Raw genomic sequence first — 20,855 nt, forward strand, 5'->3', positions numbered from 1 at the left:
TGTGTGCACAAGGCCCATTCAAAGGACTAAATAACTCCCCTATGGAAGAAAAAACTGCCGGGAACATCATAAAAACTACCCCCCACCATGTGAGGCTTCATCCACAGAGAGGCCCCATGGTTTTCCCCCATTATTATTATGATGGAATTTTTGGATAATTTATGACTGGGGACACACCGCCAGGACCTGTATTACTCATTGATACTACTGGACACTGTATAGCGGTATAACTTGCATAATATGACAGCATTGATTATCTTACAGTATTATTTATGTAACATGACACCATACCAAGGCACGGTATAAAGGTACTATATATGGGTAATGCACAGCATAGCAGAATTACAGCACGGTTTAATAGTATTACATGGGTAATGAGGCAGGACTAGGCACTGTGTGGTACCATTAGCTGGGCACTGTTTACAGTAATGCAGTATTACTAGGGCACATTATAGCAATATTCCTTGGGTACTGTATAGCAGTATTACATGAGTAATGTGGCTGTATTAGGCAATGTATAGCAGTATTACTTGGGTAATGTGTCAATTTTGGGCGCTGTATGGCAGTATTACTTGAGTACTGGATAACAGTATTACATGGGTAATTTGCCAGTGTAAGGCACTGAATGGCTGAATTACTTGGGTACTTTTTAGCAGTATTATGGCTGTATTACTTGGGCACTGTATGGCTGTATTACTTGGGCACTGTATGGCTGTATTACTTGGTCACTGTATGGCTGTATTACTTGGGCACTGTATGGCTGTATTACTTGGGCACTGTATGGCTATATTACTTGGTCACTGTATAGCGGTATTACTTGGCCACTATATAGCAGTAATACTTGCGTACTGTATTGCAGTATTATTTGGGCACTGTATAGCAGTATTACTTGGGCAGTGTATAGTGATATTAATTGGGCACTGTATAGCGGTATTACTTGGGCACTGTATTGCAGTATTATTTAGGGACTCTATAACAGCCATAACAATATTACACGGGTAATGTGGAAGTATTAGGCACTATATATTGCTTACTGTATTGCAGTATTATTTGGGCACTGTATAGCGGTTTTACTTGGGCACTATATAGCGTTATTAATTGGGCACTTTATAGTGGTATTACTTGGGCACTCTATAGCGGTATTACTTGGGCACTGTATAGTGGTATTACTTGGACACTTTATTGCAGTATTACTTGCGTACTGTATAGTAGTATTACTTGCATACTGTATAGTAGTATTACTTGCGTACTGTATAGTAGTATTACTTGTGCACTGTATTGCAGTATTATTTGGGCGCTGTATAGCAGTATTACTTGGGCACTCTATAGCGGTATTACTTGGGCACTGTATAGTGGTATTACTTGGGCACTGTATTGCAATATTATTTGGGGACTGTATAACAGCCATAACAATATTACATGGGTAATGTGGAAGTATTAGGCACTGTATAGCACTACAGGGCACTGAGGATTTCATCATACGCTGGTGTACCTAACATGACAATATTACATTGAGTCTGTAGAGCTAAAAGTGGACATTCCCTCTAAGAAAAATACATTGTGACAATATTTCCTCCATGAGGCAGATTGCCAGTCGTCCTGTCCTATATACAGTGTCCATTACATTACAGCAGAGCGATAGGGAGTATATCACTGTACATCAATGTCTTCCAGCCGCCAGGAGTAGCGGTGGTCCGGCAGCCCCCCATGTGATTTACTATCACAGATATATTCAATCACTTAATCAATGCTTTAATTATCAATGTTCCAGAGGATGAATCTGCTCTATGCGCGAACTACAACTGCACATTACACGAGCGGAGAGGGGAGATTTAAAGGGATTTCTGTCAGGATACACTAACCGTCTATCTTTGCCATCAAATGAAACAGGGGCTGTTTACCCAAGAGATAGCGCCCCCTTTATCCATAGGTTACGTGTGTTACTGCATCTTAGTCCCATTCACTTAAATAGCAATGCGCGTCAATACCAGACACAACCTATAGACAGGTGTGGCGCTTGTTCTAGCAGAAAGCAGTCATCTTTTTATAACCTTGGAGAAGCTCCTTAATTAGTAAAATAATTGAATCCAACCAGTAAAACCATATTTAGGGATTTTTTGTTGCAGTGCCAAAGAGGGGCAATTCTGAGTGTGGTTACATATGGTACTGCAGCTACTATCGTAATGTAATTTGCCAGGATTGTAGCTTCTCCAAGTGCACTGGTGTCCTTGCACTGCTGTGCTCTGTGCTCTCTGCAGTAAACTACTCCACAATTCATCCTGTCAGCTCTAAGTAAAAGCTTTGGGAGGTTTTTATCACACAGAAAAGAGAAGAGTGTGTGTGTAGCCGCTCAATGCAGAGAGCTAAGAGGAGAGCAGTGTGAGGACACACTGCTAGAGTGCTTAGAGAATCTACAACCCTGGAATATATTACACAGTCCTGCTTCTATTAACAACCTACACAAAGGCATCATATCACATCTCACCAGGGACAAGGCCTAATAATATCTGCACACGGCACAGCAGTGTGAGGACACACCACCAGTGCACTTAGAGAAGCTCTAATCCTGGAACAAAAATCCATATTTCACAGTCCTGCTTCTACTGACAACAAACACAGAAATATCATTACACATCTCTGCAGGAACAATAGCCACAAACTGGCTGCAGAGAGCACATCATTCTGAGTATACACCCTCAGTGCACTAGGAGAAGCTACAATCCTGGAACACAAACCCATATTTCACAGTCCTGCTTCTACTGACGACATACACAGAGGTATCATTACACATCTCTGCAGGAACAATAGCCACAAACTGGCTGCAGAGAGCACAGAGCACATCATTCTGAGTATACACCCTCAGTGCACTGGGATAAGCTACAATCCTGGAACAAAAATCCACATTCCACAGTCTTGCTGCTACTAACAACATACACAAAGACATGAATATACTGCTCTCCAAGAACAACACCCAACACTGGTTGTAGAGAGAACAGAGCACAGCAGTGTGGGGATACACTCCATTGAACATGGATAAACTACAATCCTGGAACATAAATCCACATTCCACAGTCTTGCTGCTACTAACAACATACACAAAGACATGAATATACTGCTCTCCAAGAACAACACCCAACACTGGTTGTAGAGAGAACAGAGCACAGCAGTTTGGGGATACACTCCATTGAATATGGATAAGCTACAACCCTGGAAAATAAATCTACATTTCACAGTCCTGCTGCTACTAACAACATTGCACAGCTCTTCAATATATTAGGAGATGATTTTTAACCGGGTCCTGCTTTTCCTCATACTGTTCCTAAATGATAAACCTCCATGAAAGTGAACTCCCTCTCCATGTGCATCCAGAGAAACACTCAGAGCAACTTTTAATCAATCTGTAATTCAAAGTATCACAAGAATGTGTCACCTGACCGAGAGGCATCCAATGTTATGACTTATGGCTTAAAGGGATCATAAACTTCACCCTTACTGAGATCTACATCCTAACATCTTACAGGCCAAGATCTTTATCTTCCAGTTCAGGTTCAGAAACAATAAGGTTCTTCTGGGAATGTCTGGGGACACGACTCATATAATAACTTAGTGTAGATTTCATACATACTGTGAGCATGGAAACCATTGCAAAGTGTTTCCCATAAAGGTAAAGTATCTATAGAGAATTACAATGTGTATATAGTGTATGTTTAACGAACTGATAAAACCACCCAATGCAAATACATATCACATAATATGTGCAGGGAAGGGGGCAGTATATGTGCAGCTTATACACCGAGCATTAACCAGCCAGGGATGAAAAGAGTATATAAGGAAGGGAGGAATGAAGAAAGAAGTGCAGTATTATATTAGTTATATTCTTGTACATAGGGGGCATTATTATAGTAGTTATATTCTTGTACATAGGAGGCAGTATTATATTAGTTATATTCTTGTACATAGGGGGCATTATTATAGTAGTTATATTCTTGTACATAGGGGGCAGTATTATAGTAGTTATATTCTTGTACATAGGGGGCAGTATTATAGTAGTTATATTCTTGTACATAGGGGGCATTATTATAGTAGTTATATTCTTGTACATAGGGGGCATTATTATAGTAGTTATATTCCTGTACATAGGGGGCAGTATTATAGTAGTTATATTCTTGTACATAGGGGGCAGTATTATAGTAGTTATATTCCTGTACATAGGGGGCAGTATTATAGTAGTTATATTCCTGTACATAGGGGGCAATATTATAGTAGTTATATTCCTGTACATAGGGAACAGTATTATAGTAGTTATATTCCTGTACATAGGGGGGAAGTATTATAGTAGTTATATTCTTGTACATAGGGAACAGTATTATAGTAGTTATATTCTTGTACATATAGGGCAGTATTACAGTAGTTATATTCTTGTACATAGGGGGCAGTATTATAGTAGTTATATTCCTGTACATAGGGGGCAGTATTATAGTAGTTATATTCTTGTACATAGGGGGCAGTATTATAGTAGTTATATTCTTGTACATAGGGGTAGTATTATAGTAGTTATATTCTTGTACATAGGGGGCAGTATTATAGTAGTTATATTCTTGTACATAGGGAGCAGTATTATAGTAGTTATATTCCTGTACATAGGGGGCAGTATTATAGTAGTTATATTCTTGTACATAGGGGGCAGTATTATAGTAGTTATATTCTTGTACATAGGGGGCAGTATTATAGTAGTTATATTCTTGTACATAGGGGGCAGTATTATAGTAGTTATATTCCTGTACATAGGGGGCAGTATTATAGTAGTTATATTCTTGTACATAGGGGGCAGTATTATAGTAGTTATATTCTTGTACATAGGGGGCAGTATTATAGTAGTTATATTCTTGTACATAGGGGGCAGTATTATAGTAGTTATATTCCTCTACATAGGAGGCAGTATTATAGTAGTTATATTCTTGTACATAGGGGGCAGTATTATAGTAGTTATATCCCTGTACATAGGGGGCAGTATTATAGTAGTTATATTCTTGTACATAGGGGGCAGTATTATAGTAGTTATATTCTTGTACATAGGGAGCAGTATTATAGTAGTTATATTCCTGTGCATAGGGGGCAGTATTATAGTAGTTATATTCTTGTACATAGGGGGCAGTATTATAGTAGTTATATTCTTGTACATAGGGAGCAGTATTATAGTAGTTGTATTCTTGTACATAGGGGGCAGTATTATAGTAGTTATATTCCTGTACATAGGGGGCAGTATTATAGCAGTTATATTCTTGTACATAGGGGGGCAGTACTATAGTAGTTATATTCTTGTACATAGGGAGCAGTATTATAGTAGTTGTATTCTTGTACATAGGAGGCAGTATTATAGTAGTTATATTCTTGTACATAGGGAGCAGTATTATAGTAGTTATATTCTTGTACATAGGGAGCAGTATTATAGTAGTTATATTCCTGTGCATAGGGGGCAGTATTATAGTAGTTATATTCTTGTACATAGGGGGCAGTATTATAGTAGTTATATTCTTGTACATAGGGAGCAGTATTATAGTAGTTGTATTCTTGTACATAGGGGGCAGTATTATAGTAGTTATATTCCTGTACATAGGGGGCAGTATTATAGCAGTTATATTCTTGTACATAGGGGGGCAGTACTATAGTAGTTATATTCTTGTACATAGGGAGCAGTATTATAGTAGTTGTATTCTTGTACATAGGAGGCAGTATTATAGTAGTTATATTCTTGTACATAGGGGGCAGTATTATAGTAGTTATATTCCTGTACATAGGGGGCAGTATTATAGTAGTTATATTCCTGTACATAGGGGGCAGTATTATAGTAGTTATATTCTTGTACATAGGGGGCAGTATTATAGTAGATATATTCTTGTACATAGGGGGCAGTATTATAGTAGTTATATTCTTGTACATAGGGGGCAGTATTATAGTAGTTATATTCTTGTACATAGGGGGAAGTATTATAGTAGTTATATTCTTGTACATAGGGGGCAGTATTATAGTAGTTATATTCTTGTACATAGGGGGCAGTATTATAGTAGTTGTATTCTTGTACATAGGGGGCAGTATTATAGTAGTTATATTCCTGTACATAGGGGGCAGTATTATAGTAGTTATATTCCTGTACATAGGGGGCAGTATTATAGTAGTTATATTCTTGTACATAGGGGGCAGTATTATAGTAGTTATATTCTTGTACATAGGGGGCAGTATTATAGTAGTTGTATTCTTGTACATAGGAGGCAGTATTATAGTAGTTATATTCTTGTACATAGGAGGCAGTATTATAGTAGTTATATTCTTGTACATAGGGGGCAGTATTATAGAGGTTATATTCTTGTACATAGGGGCAGTATTATAGTAGTTATATTCTTGTACATAGGGGGCAGTATTATAGTAGTTATATTCCTGTACATAGGGGGCAGTATTATAGTAGTTATATTCTTGTACATAGGGTGCAGTATTATAGTAGTTATATTCTTGTACATAGGGGGCAGTAATAACCCAGGACATGCTATCTCTATTGTACACTCTGTTAGGGGGTATGCAGGGATTGGTGAATGTGCTGGGGCTGATGACAATGTTATCTGTGACATAATGGTGAAGCGCGTTGTTCATTCAATCACAATTCCTGTTATATTTTATGATTCATTCTTTTTTGTGTTTTAAGCCATGAACAGTAAACTAGAAGAAAGCAAGAAAATTACCGTCATTTTGAGCCTTTGTGTCATAAGCTTTTCTCTTGTTTCCGTCACAGGTAATTTTCTGGCGGTGACAGCTGAGACATGCGATCGTCAGCCTCCAGGCTCTCCAGTTTCTCATCCAGGGACTCATTATGGACTCGGTAGGTGACCCTATAGCCAGCAATGACTCACTAATCATCACCAAACCGATAATTCCAGGACTTGTCATAATCCTACTTGTCTATTGGGAGGTCCTGGGTTCATGTTCTCCATTGAATCGTTGCACCAATAGTATTACATTGTCAATCACTTTGTAACTGTTTACATTGTTACATTATATAATTGTGGGCATATTTTATCGCTCAGGCTGAATGGCACAGTCTTTGCTGCATTGTGGTACCAATCATCGTCATAGTTATAATCGCTTTTACTGACTCCATGCAGAGGGTTTTCTTTTAAACCAAATACACCCATCATTAAAGCGAGATGACCCCTTAACATATCATTATACAGGCTGTTTTTCCTTTGCAGAGCCATAGATTACATAGATAAAGTTTTAGATGGATGTCATAAGCCACGACAAGAAATAGTTTAAGAAATTGCTGTATCCTCCTATATGTCTATTAAACAGTATAAATTAAGCTATTTAGCTCCCCCTAGCGGTGACTACAACAGTTCACAATTTTCTTATTCGTCTCTAACCTTGCAGATCCAAAGATATTTTTGGAAATTAATTAGCCCAGAATATAGTACATAAAATTTACATCATCTCAGTAGCTGTTCATTTTTTTTTTTTTTTAAAGAGGAATCGCTATACATAACTAGTATGGCATATACAGGCAGTCCCCAGGTTACATGCAAGATAGGGACTGTAGGTTTGTTCTTAAGTTGAATTTGTATGTAAGTCGAAACTGTATATTTTATCATTGTAGTTCCCGACAATTTTTTTTTTTTGCCCCAGTGACAATTGGAGTTTCAAATTTTTTTTCTGTAATAGGACCAAGAATTATCAATAAAGCTTCATTGCAGACAATTTTAAGCTGATTATTGCAGTCTGGGACTATTTTAAAGCATCCAGAGAGCTTCACCAGAGGTCAGAGTGGGCAGAGGGGTCTGTCTGTAACTATGGGTTGTCTGTAAGTCGGGTGTCCTTAAGTAGGGGACCGCCTGTATATAATAATAATAATTTCTTTATTTATATAGTGCACACAGATTATGCAGCGCTGCACAAAGCTTCCCAAATTATTCCCTGTCCCCAATGGGGCTCACAATCTAATCAACCTACCAGTATGTTTTGGAGTGTGGGAGGAAACCGGAGGACTCGGAGGAAACCCACGCAAACAGGGAGAGAACATACAAACTCTTTGCAGATGTTGACCTGGATGGGACTTGAACTCAGGACCCCAGCACTGCAGGGCTGTAGTGGTAACCGTGCTGAATATATATATATGTATAGATATATATATATGTATAGATATAGATATAGATATAGATATAGATATATATATATATATATATATATATATATATATATATATATAATATCAGTACGGTTACCACGAGGTTCCTTAGTACCATCCAGGTGGTAAATGAATGCAGAGGTGACCAGACCAGAATTAGGAGAATATCTGGGCTTGCTGTCTGACTCTGTTTCCTTACATCACAGTAAACTCTGCATTTACTTGCAGTTTGGATAATTTTGAGACTTGATAGCATCTATCTACTTGTTGCACTTGGACCCAAGAGACTCAAAGGGGTCATGCAGGGAATATATAAATTCAGCAGTGTATAAACTTACTTGTTTCCATTCTTGGTGTCTCTGGCATTCAGATAGGTCAGAGCGGCTAGAAGCAGTGCCTTTACACTCTCTTACAATGGCCTTCCAGCCCCAGGTTACATAGTTTCCAAAGAGTCATTGCATCATTCGACTGGATTCATGCTGCAGCACTGAAAAAATCCAGTCCCCTCAGTCACGGTAGCTACTAGCTGCTGTGACTAAGGGGGCTGGATATCTTCAGTGCAAATAGCATGAACAAGCTAAAATAACATGACACTCTTACTTTGAGTAGTGACTCGGAGTTGGAGTGTCAGTACAAGGTGGTGTAAAGTCACTGCTTCCTGGTCTCTCAGAACTTTATATTTGCTGGAAAACCATCTTTATAATGTCTACAAAGTTTCTAGTTATGGTTCTGTGAACAAACACTATACATCTGGAATGGGAGTACCCCTGTACCCTCTGTCCAGGACACTTGACTCTCCTGCCTTTTCTTTATCCCGGCCCCAGATCAATCATTAGATTTTATTCAATTGTTAAAAAACAAAATAGTTATTCCTAGAGCAACAAACTGAATCGATAGCCCCATTTAGAGCCATTATCAGCAGCCTGTGAGATGCGGCGGGACGCTTACATTACCGCGCGTTGTTCGTATGCCGCGCAGTTTAGGAATACTTATCCGGAGATGTCTCAGGAGGCGCAGCCCCAGCGCTGGAGTTATGTTCACAAAAGAGATATCGTTTAGCTCAGAACACAGAAGTGATTCAACAGATGACTGCGAGGCAACGCAGCGCTCCGGTGGGATTTCAGGCAGCCAGGAAAAGCGGACCCCTCCCTAATTAATCATCCTTTTATCTCCCCACTCACTAATTATTTATCAGCTGACTCTATAGGAGCTGCTAAGGTACCGACAGCATTATAAAAGCTCCAACCCTGAAGGTATAAATACATAATCCTGCATCATAATCCCGAAATTCTGATAATCTGGAAGTCATTTCTAGCATAGAACCACAATAGGTTAATGGAACAATTTGGCAAAACAATTTCATTAAATCAAATGTGTCACCATCAATGACCAGACAGTGGGTACAGAAAGTATTCACATCCCTTTTTTTGCTTATTAATGTGCCTTCTGCCCCCAGCTTGACGTAAAGAAAACAGGAATGTAGATATTTTTGCTACTTTATTAAACAATAAAAACTAAAACATCACATGGTCATAAGTATTCAGCCCCTTTGATGTGACACTTCTGACCCTCTTTGAGATGGTTCTACTCCTTCATTGGAGTCCAGCTGTGTTTAATTAAACAGCTTGGACCTGATTAGGAAAAGCACAAACCTGTCTATATAAGACCTCACAGCTCACAGTGCATGTCAGAGTTTATTACATAGAACCAAGAGCACAGCAGTGTGACAGTGTGAGGACAACCCCCCCCCCCCCCCCCCAACACTGGCTATAAGTCCAAGTCTTCAGATGCCTGAGTGTCCAGAGTAGACAACCCAATTTACAGTTTGTGCTTCCATTTGGAACACAGGTAATAGTGATGCAACAATCGGGGTCGGCTCCAAGTATCAGTAGGCCCCTGGGTGACAGAGCCTCAGTGGGCCCCTTTGCAGTAACTCACATGGCGGCATTAAAAATTCAGAAATTAAAATAGTCTCCTGTTCCTTAAAATAGTTTATCATACCAAACATCCCTCTCATGGTTATTTTATATAAAGTCCCCCTCACCCACATAAATTCCTTATGTACAGCCTTAAGTGGGCCCCCTCCAGCAGCTCTGGGTCCCGGCACTTGCCCAGGCATGCCCAGTACTGGTACTGGCCCTGGCAACAACCAGTTCCAGCCGGGAAAAAAAAATTATGTCCTGGGTTATAACATATATTCAATAGATATGTATTAAAGAAAATGGTGAAGCAACGCTTTTCTATACAAGGGGATTGATAGAACACTGATCCTGTCCTCCCAGCAAGCTCCACTCCGCCCTCACACTGCTCTAAGTCTGTGGTGTCACCATGATGTTCCTTCTTTCTATGGCAATGGCCTGAATGTATATTTGTGATGATATATCAGGTCTGTCAAACTCCCAACAATTAGGAAGTGATGGTGAATTCTAGTCAAGGGGGTAACTACAGTGGTAGAAGCCAAAGCAGCTGCTATGGGGCCTGCATTGTCAGGGGGCCCTGTCTTCCGACCTGACGCACTAAAGAGTGGAGGATGTGTACCATTATATACATATTATGCTGCACATTGTACGCCATATGTCATATGCGTATAAAAATGTGTGTATGTGTGTAAAAGTGTATAAATTTGTAAGTAAACAAATATGTATATTTATTGAGGGGCCCATTTCTGAAGAGTGCAATGATCCTAGTGAATTGTTATGACTTCTACAGGTGGAAGATCCCTTAAACTGTAGATTATTAAGTGCCTAATAGAAGCTGACCACAGACTATACACAGAATGTATATTGCTACATGTTCTTCTTCCTCGTAGAGGACTGCACTCCATGCATCACTGTAGATGAATCATCGCCATTATCAGTAGATGTTACTATATCGGATACATTACCTTTTCTTCGGAGTTCTCCTTTAACTGTGTTTGACCCAGTGTGACCTTCCAATCCACTAATGGCCGAGTAATTAGCCGCAGAAGCACTAAAAGCTGATGAGTAAAGTGTCCGGCAGTAAGTAGTAGTAATGTACATCTGCTCCAAGGCTACTGTCCAGCGAACCCCACAGGACGTATTATTGATAGCGGCCAATACACAAGATGAGATGTTATACTCGAGGATTATTATGGAATTGTATTCAGTAATAGTAACACACTGCGGGTCCTGCAATCATTGATGAAAACTCTGATACATTGTCTATCAATCTCAATACCAACAGCTAAAAATTCTTTTATCCATCGCTACTTTTTAAGGACACACAACTTATGTGAGAGCTTTTTTTTACTTCTGGGAACACCTCCTATATGATGCCGGTGCAGATCATGATGGTACATGTCCAAATTTTGGGGAAATTCTTTTATTTTAGTTAGAATTACTGACATAAAACGCATTTCAAGCGACGTACAGGACCCTGCATCAAGTACTCAGCAATTCATAGCCCAAATTCTAATACATTGTCACAGATTTGGGCAGTGCAGGTCCCAGATTTGGGCTATGTGTCCCCTCCAGCACAGCAGGGGTTAAGGCTGCAGGTCCCAGTTTTCGGCAGTGCAGCACCCTCCAGCAGAGCAGGGGTTAAAGCTGCAGGTCCCAGGTTTGGGCCTCTCGGTGCACCCCTGGCAGGGCCTGTGCATGGTCTCTTGCCTCCCTTCCACTGTCCTGTCAAGTCTGTCTTGTCGCTCCTGCTCTCGGCTTTCTGTTATAGTCTGCTCTGCGTATCTCCAGTAATATTATCTGGCCTGCGGCCTTATACATCCGCTCTGTGGTCTCCAGTATTATACATCCGCTCTGGGGTCTCCAGTATTATACATCCGCTCTGTGGTCTCCAGTATTATACATCCGTTCTGTGGTCTCCAGTATTATACATCCGCTCTGGGGTCTCCAGTATTATACATCCGCTCTGTTGTCTCCAGTATTATACATCCGCTCTGTTGTCTCCAGTATTATACATCCGCTCTGTGGTCTCCAGTATTATACATCCGCTCTGTGGTCTCCAGTATTATACATCCGCTCTGTGGTCTCCAGTATTATACATCCGCTCTGTGGTCTCCAGTATTATACATCCGCTCTGAGGTCTCCAGTATTATACATCCGCTCTGGGGTCTCCAGTATTATACATCCGCTCTGTGGTCTCCAGTATTATACATCCGTTCTGTGGTCTCCAGTATTATACATCCGCTCTGGGGTCTCCAGTATTATACATCCGCTCTGTGGTCTCCAGTATTATACATCCGCTCTGTGGTCTCCAGTATTATACATCCGCTCTGTGGTCTCCAGTATTATACATCCGCTCTGTGGTCTCCAGTATTATACATCCGCTCTGAGGTCTCCAGTATTATACATCCGCTCTGGGGTCTCCAGTATTATACATCCGCTCTGTTGTCTCCAGTATTATACATGCGCTCTGTTGTCTCCAGTATTATACATCCGCTCTGTGGTCTCCAGTATTATACATCCGCTCTGAGGTCTCCAGTATTATACATCCGCTCTGAGGTCTCCAGTATTATACATCCGCTCTGGGGTCTCCAGTATTATACATCCGCTCTGAGGTCTCCAGTATTATACATCCGCTCTGTGGTCTCCAGTATTATACATCCGCTCTGTGGTCTCCAGTATTATACATCCGCTCTGTGGTCTCCAGTATTATACATCCGCTCTGTGGTCTCCAGTATTATACATCCGCTCTGAGGTCTCCAGTATTATACATCCGCTCTGTGGTCTCCAGTATTATACATCCGCTCTGGGGTCTCCAGTATTATACATCCGCTCTGAGGTCTCCAGTATTATACATCCGCTCTGGGGTCTCCAGTATTATACATCCGCTCTGTGGTCTCCAGTATTATACATCCGCTCTGTGGTCTCCAGTATTATACATCTGCTCTGGGGTCTCAATTTGTAAAAGGATACAAAAAGAAAGGTTGTAGGTTCCATTAAGCTTAAGATATCTGTAGTGACACTCACTCCAGCCTCTAAAAAAGTGACTCCGCTGAGGTGAAAAGTGACTCTTCTTGGCTCGATTGCATATGGCTTTGGAGGAGATTTTTTAATAGGTAAACAGGTGAGATTTAACATTAAAGAGGGAATTCCACAAAGGACATTTCTTACCTTATATGATGGGGCTCAGGAGTCTCTTTACACTACAAGCTAAACTGGCCTCAGTAGCAGGTTGTCTGTGATACTTGTCACCTTACCCCTACAAGCGCCTTATTGTACACATCTAGACCCTCGACTTGTGTTATTAGAGGAGCTGGTCTCCATTATCTCCAGTATATCAGAGTTTTTTGGGGTTTATGCAGGAAGCAGCTGCTACTTGAAAAGTTTAGGCTTCAATTAACACAAGACGACATGAAGAAGAAACAACAGGAAATGATGAGTCAGTAAACTCATCATGTGAGGCTACATCCAGCTTGTTTACTCCAAACGACAAAATCCGACGCTACCCCTGCAGATCCCAGGCAGTAAATTACATGTTGCAAGATGCGGACCGGAGCAAAGTTGTTTTCCCGCATGAACTGAGATGATCCTGTACTGTATGATAAGTGCAGACATGTGGAGCACACGTTACGAGCCTGGATTCAATTATCCTGCGTATTACATCCATTGCGTTGCGATCAGGGTCCTCAGCCAAGAGCATTACTCCTGGAAGTGATTGAGGAATGGTGTGCCTCTGCCAAAGCTGCTTATAAGAAGGAACCTCAGAGCGCAAATCATAACGCAGCATTGATTGTGATATCTATCTATCTCTCATATCTATCATATCAATCTATCGGTATGTTCCATTAGGAACCTCAGTCGCAGATCTCATCAATAATCACAGATGAAAAGTAATGCATCCAGCGTTTTCAAATCAGGCAAATACACACAGTGATGTCACAGTACAGGGAAAATACACACAGTGATGTCACAGTACAGGGATAATACACACAGTGATGTCACAGTACAGGGATAATACAGAACAGTGATGTCACAGTACAGGGAAAATACACACAGTGATGTCACAGTACAGGGATAATACACACAGTGATGTCACAGTACAGGGATAATACACACAGTGATGTCACAGTACAGGGATAATACAGAACAGTGATGTCCCAGTGCAGGGATAATTCAGAACAGTGATGTCCCAGTACAGGGATAATACAGAACAGTGATGTCCCAGTACATGGATAATACAGAACAGTGATGTCCCAGTACAGGGATAATACAGAACAGTGATGTCACAGTACAGGGATAATACACACAGTGATGTCACAGTACAGGGATAATACACACAGTGATGTCCCAGTACAGGGATAGTACAGAACAGTGATGTAATAGTACGGGGATAATACACACAGTGATGTCACAGTACAGGGGTAATACACACAGTGATGTCACAGTACAGAGATAATACACACAGTGATGTCACAGTACAGGGATAATACACACAGTGATGTCACAGTACAGAGATAATACACACAGTGATGTCACAGTACAGGGATAATACACACAGTGATGTCACAGTACAGGGGTAATACACACAGTGATGTCACAGTACAGAGATAATACACACAGTGATGTCACAGTACAGGGTAATACACACAGTGATGTCACAGTACAGGGGTAATACACACAGTGATGTCACAGTACAGAGATAATACACACAGTGATGTCACAGTACTGGGATAATACACACAGTGATGTCACAGTACAGGGATAATGCACACAGTGATGTCACAGTACAGGGATAATACACACAGTGATGTCACAGTACAGGGATAATACACACAGTGATGTCACAGTACAGGGATAATACACACAGTGATGTCACAGTACAGGGATAATACACACAGTGATGTCACAGTACAGGGGTAATACACACAGTGATGTCACAGTACAGAGATAATACACACAGTGATGTCACAGTACAGGGTAATACACACAGTGATGTCACAGTACAGGGATAATACACACGGTGTTGTCACAGTACAGGGATAATACACACGGTGATGTCACAGTACAGGGATAATACACACGGTGATGTCACAGTACAGAGATAATACACACAGTGATGTCACAGTACAGGGATAATACACACAGTGATGTCACAGTACAGGGATAATACACACAGTGATGTCACAGTACAGGGATAATACACACAGTGATGTCACAGTACAGGGATAATACACACAGTGATGTCACAGTACAGGGATAATACACACAGTGATGTCACAGTACAGGGATAACACACACAGTGATGTCACAGTACAGGGATAATACACACAGTGATGTCACAGTACAGGGATAATGCACACAGTGATGTCACAGTACATGGAGAATACACACAGTGATGTCACAGTACAGGGATAATACACACAGTGATGTCACAGTACAGGGATAACACACACAGTGATGTCACAGGACAGGAATAACACACACAGTGATGTCACAGTACAGGAATAATACACACAGTGATGTCACAGTACAGGGATAATGCACACAGTGATGTCACAGTACAGGGATAATGCACACAGTGATGTCACAGTACAGGGATAATACACACAGTGATGTCACAGTACAGGGATAATACACACAGTGATGTCACAGTACAGGGATAATGCACACAGTGATGTCACAGTACAGGGATAATACACACAGTGATGTCACAGTACAGGGATAATACACACAGTGATGTCACAGTACAGGGATAATGCACACAGTGATGTCACAGTACATGGAGAATACACACAGTAGTACAGTAATTTAATTGTGCAAAAGAGGAAAAGGGGATAATCCAGTGACCTAACCCTCCATAGATCTGTGTTGATGTCCCGAATGACACTGTAGTAGGTGAGAGAAATACAAAATTTGGAGGCTTCTGGAAAATTCTCTTACAGCATATGCTTTGTACAAGATATCAGTGTAGGCATCATCTGTTACACACCGTGTGTTATAGTCCAATCTCTCACATATTGCAACAACAACTACAATATTATATACAATGTTTCTGCTAATTCAGCGCAGAACAGCAGGGTGAGGGATGATACGCTATTATGTTGTAGTATCAATGTGACGCCTGGTACAACGGAGAAACAACAGGATGAATGAGCCCCAAAGGTAACGCCACCTCCCCTGCTCTGTCAGCGACTGCCCCCGACCTCTGCTGCTCAGTACAATTAGGATATTACATCGGCATAAGCACCAGAACAGCAGGGTATGGCGGTATACTATTTGTTAGTGTGTAATCCAGTAATTAGCAGAGTTACTCGTGCAGGCGGCACACAAAGCCCTGCTGCAAATGACTGATGAACCTACATGGAGTCATTCAGACTATGCAGCAGGTATAGGTTTACTGTGGAAGAGACAGTGGTGTGAATAGAATTGAAAATGATGTGACAATATATTTGGGCCCATATGGCTGTTTTTGATACTATATATAATATAAAGGCCAGGAGACCATAAATACCAAAACCAACCCATTATTGCATCTTTACTGACAATAGATGATGTCACAGCTTATCCCCTACCTGTACAATAACCTCTATATAATTGTATTATAGTAGTTATATTCTTGTACATAGGGGGCAGTGTTATAGTAGTTATATTCTTGTACATAGGGGGCAGTATTATAGTAGTTATATTCTTGTACATAGGGAGCAGTATTATAGTAGTTATATTCTTGTACATAGGGGGCAGTATTATAGTAGTTATATTCTTGTACATAGGGGATAGTATTATAGTAGTTATATTCTTGTACATAGGGGCAGTATTATAGTAGTTATATTCTTGTACATAGGGGGCAGTATTATAGTAGTTATATTCCTGTACATAGGGGGCAGTATTATAGTAGTTATATTCTTGTACATAGGGGGCAGTATTATAGTAGTTATATTCTTGTACATAGGGGGCAGTATTATAGTAGTTATATTCTTGTACATAGGGGGCAGTATTATAGTAGTTATATTCTTTACATAGGGGGTAGTATTTTAGTAGTTATATTCTTGTACATAGGGGGCAGTATTATAGTAGTTATATTCTTGTACATAGGGGGCAGTATTATAGTAGTTATATTCCTGTACATAGGGGGCAGTATTATAGTAGTTATATTCCTGTACATAGGGGGCAGTATTATAGTAGTTATATTCTTGTACATAGGGGGCAGTATTATAGCAGTTATATTCCTGTACATAGGGGGCAGTATTATAGTAGTTATATTCTTGTACATAGGGGGCAGTATTATAGTAGTTATATTCCTGTACATAGGGGGTAGTATTATAGTAGTTATATTCTTGTACATAGGGGGCAGTATTATAGTAGTTATATTCTTGTACATAGGGGGCAGTATTATAGTAATATTCTTGTACATAGGGGGCAGTATTATAGTAGTTATATTCCTGTACATACGGGGCAGTATTATAGTAGTTATATTCTTGTACATAGGGGGCAGTATTATAGTAGTTATATTCTTGTACATAGGGGGCAGTATTATAGCAGTTATATTCTTGTACATAGGGGGCAGTATTATAGTAGTTATATTCTTGTACATAGGGGGCAGTATTATAGTAGTTATATTCTTGTACATGGGGGCATTATTATAGTAGTTATATTCCTGTACATAGGGGGCAGTATTATAATAGTTATATTCTTGTACATAGGGGCAGTATTATAGTAGTTATATTCTTGTACATAGGAGCCGTATTATAGTAGTTATATTCCTGTACATAGGGGGCAGTATTATAATAGTTATATTCTTGTACATAGGGGGCAAAATTATAGTAGTTATTCTTGTACATAGGGGGCACTATTATAGTAGTTATAGTCTTGTACACAGGGGGCAGTATTATAGTAGTTATATTCTTGTACATAGGGGGCAGTATTATAGCAGTTATATTCTTGTACATAGGAGCCGTATTATAGTAGTTATATTCTTGTACATAGGGGGCAGTATTATAGTAGTTATATTCCTGTACATAGGGGGCAGTATTATAGTAGTCATATTCTTGTACATAGGGGGCAGTATTATAGTAGTTATATTCCTGTACATAGGGGGCAGTATTATAGTAGTTATTATATTCTTGTACATAGGGGGCAGTATTATAGTAGTTATATTCCTGTACATAGGGGGCAGTATTATAGTAGTTATATTCTTGTACATAGGGGGTAGTATTTTAGTAGTTATATTCTTGTACATAGGGGGCAGTATTATAGTAGTTATATTCTTGTACATAGGGGGCAGTATTATAGTAGTTATATTCTTGTACATAGGGGGCAGTATTATAGTAGTTGTATTCTTGTACCTAGGGGGCAGTATTATAGTAGTTATATTCTTGTACCTAGGGGGCAGTATTATAGTAGTTATATTCTTGTACCTAGGGGGCAGTATTATAGTAATTATATTCTTGTACATAGGGGGCAGTATTATAGTAGTTGTATTCTTGTACCTAGGGGACAGTATTATAGTAGTTATATTCTTGTACCTAGGGGGCAGTATTATAGTAGTTATATTCTTGTACATAGGGGGCAGTATTATAGTAGTTATATTCTTGTACATAGGAGGCAGTATTATAGTAGTTATATTCTTGTACATAGGGGGCAGTATTTTAGTAGTTATATTCTTGTACATAGGGGGCAGTATTATAGTAGTTATATTCCTGTACATAGGGGGCAGTATTATAGTAGTTATATTCTTGTACATAGGGGGCAGTATTATAGTAGTTATATTCCTGTACATAGGGGGCAGTATTATAGTAGTTATATTCTTGTACATAGGGGGTAGTATTTTAGTAGTTATATTCTTGTACATAGGGGGCAGTATTATAGTAGTTATATTCTTGTACATAGGGGGCAGTATGATAGTAGTTATATTCTTGTACATAGGGGGCAGTATTATAGTAGTTGTATTCTTGTACCTAGGGGGCAGTATTATAGTAGTTATATTCTTGTACCTAGGGGGCAGTATTATAGTAGTTATATTCTTGTACATAGGGGGCAGTATTATAGTAATTATATTCTTGTACATAGGGGGCAGTATTATAGTACTTATATTCTTTACATAGGGGGTAGTATTTTAGTAGTTATATTCTTGTACATAGGGGGCAGTATTATAGTAGTTATATTCCTGTACATAGGGGGCAGTATTATAGTAGTTATATTCTTGTACATAGGGGGCAGTATTATAGTAGTTATATTCTTGTACATAGGGGGCAGTATTATAGTAGTTATATTCTTGTACATAGGGGGCAGTATTATAGTAGTTATATTCTTGTACATAGGGGGCAGTATTATAGTAGTTATATTCCTGTACATAGGGGGCAGTAATATAGTAGCTATATTCTTGTACATAGGGGGCAGTATTATAGTAGTTATATTCTTGTACATAGGGGGCAGTATTATAGTAGTTCTATTCTTGTACATAGGGGGCAGTATTATAGTAGTTATATTCTTGTACATAGGGAGCAGTATTATAGTAGTTATATTCTTGTACATAGGGGGCAGTATTATAGTAGTTATATTCTTGTACATAGGGGGCAGTATTATAGTAGTTATATTCTTGTACATAGGGGGCAGTATTATAGTAGTTATATTCCTGTACATAGGGGGCAGTATTATAGTAGTTATATTCTTGTTCATAGGGGGTAGTATTTTAGTAGTTATATTCTTGTACATAGGGGGCAGTATTATAGTAGTTATATTCTTGTACCTAGGGGGCAGTATTATAGTAGTTATATTCTTAAACATTGGGGTAGTATTAAGTTATTTTTACTGTAGAAAGGAGGCATATTTAAAGTAGTTATGGGTAGAACAGTAGAGGAATGGGTTAATTAACAGAACCCCGCCCCCCCTCCCCCAGTATTGGAATGAGCGTCCTCATATCACTTCCTGGCTGGTAATATCAATCATAAGAGCTCAGCACATTTATTGGTTTGTATTAGCGTTTGCTGACTCAGCTGCCTCTCTCTGGTCCTGCAGCCGGTGAGGTATTACACATGAATGTTCTGCATGGCTTCTCTGGAGAGGATGACTTCATAGAGTTACAGGATATCATGGATATCTGCTGGCAACCGTCCATACATGTCCCCTGCATAATAATAACGCACAGAAGAAACATAGCCGGATTATTGACATAAGAGGCCAATGGAATTTAAAGAAAAGATCTGCTCCCCATGTACGGTGCAGCTTATGTATAGCGGCTCTACTTTATGTAGGTTGGATGCCTATATAATTGTAGCTTAGATACAGCAGCTCATCTCTATGTAAGGTGGATGCCCAATAATTGCAGATTAGATGCAGCATCTCAGCTCTATGCAAGGTGGATGCCTATAAAACTCCAGCACAGCTATAGGCGAATGCCTGTCAGCTTATGTAGAACGGCTTGTATGGTAGACACCTCCATAGTATTGTATGTATAAAACCTGTACACAGTGATAAGCGATTACACTTCAGTTATAACCAGCGACGGCTTCTCTAAAACTAATGGGAATGTAGTATAAGGAGAACACTGCAACCCCTACAGCTGCATATTTCTCTGTAGCCTGGCTTAACTGACTATATACTGAAATACTGCTACTTCTGATATTAAACGTTTAATAATAAGGGGGCAGCGTAAGGTTTAAGTATTTACAGTGAGTAAAACTTCAAGGTGTGGAAGTGTTGTCCCTTCCTAGGTAATTGGGGGACTCCACTGCACCCTCTATAGAAACACCACTGGCAATATGTGCTCC

The 20,855-nt window shown here is 39.7% G+C and overlaps 1 protein-coding gene across 3 annotated transcripts in view; it reads left to right on the plus strand.

Moving 5' to 3' along the window:
• Positions 1–20,855, plus strand: part of ASAP1 (ArfGAP with SH3 domain, ankyrin repeat and PH domain 1) — a 160,628-nt gene that overhangs the window by 18,161 nt on the left and 121,612 nt on the right. For all 3 annotated transcript variants that reach the window (XM_072151179.1, XM_072151183.1, XM_072151180.1), the window contains exon 2: positions 6,785–6,871. In XM_072151179.1, the coding sequence (XP_072007280.1) occupies positions 6,813–6,871 (59 nt within the window). In that variant the 5' untranslated portion in view covers positions 6,785–6,812. The remainder of the gene's footprint in view (positions 1–6,784; positions 6,872–20,855) is intronic.

Source organism: Engystomops pustulosus, chromosome 5, assembly GCF_040894005.1.
Source record: "Engystomops pustulosus chromosome 5, aEngPut4.maternal, whole genome shotgun sequence".
NCBI lineage: Eukaryota > Metazoa > Chordata > Amphibia > Anura > Leptodactylidae > Engystomops > Engystomops pustulosus.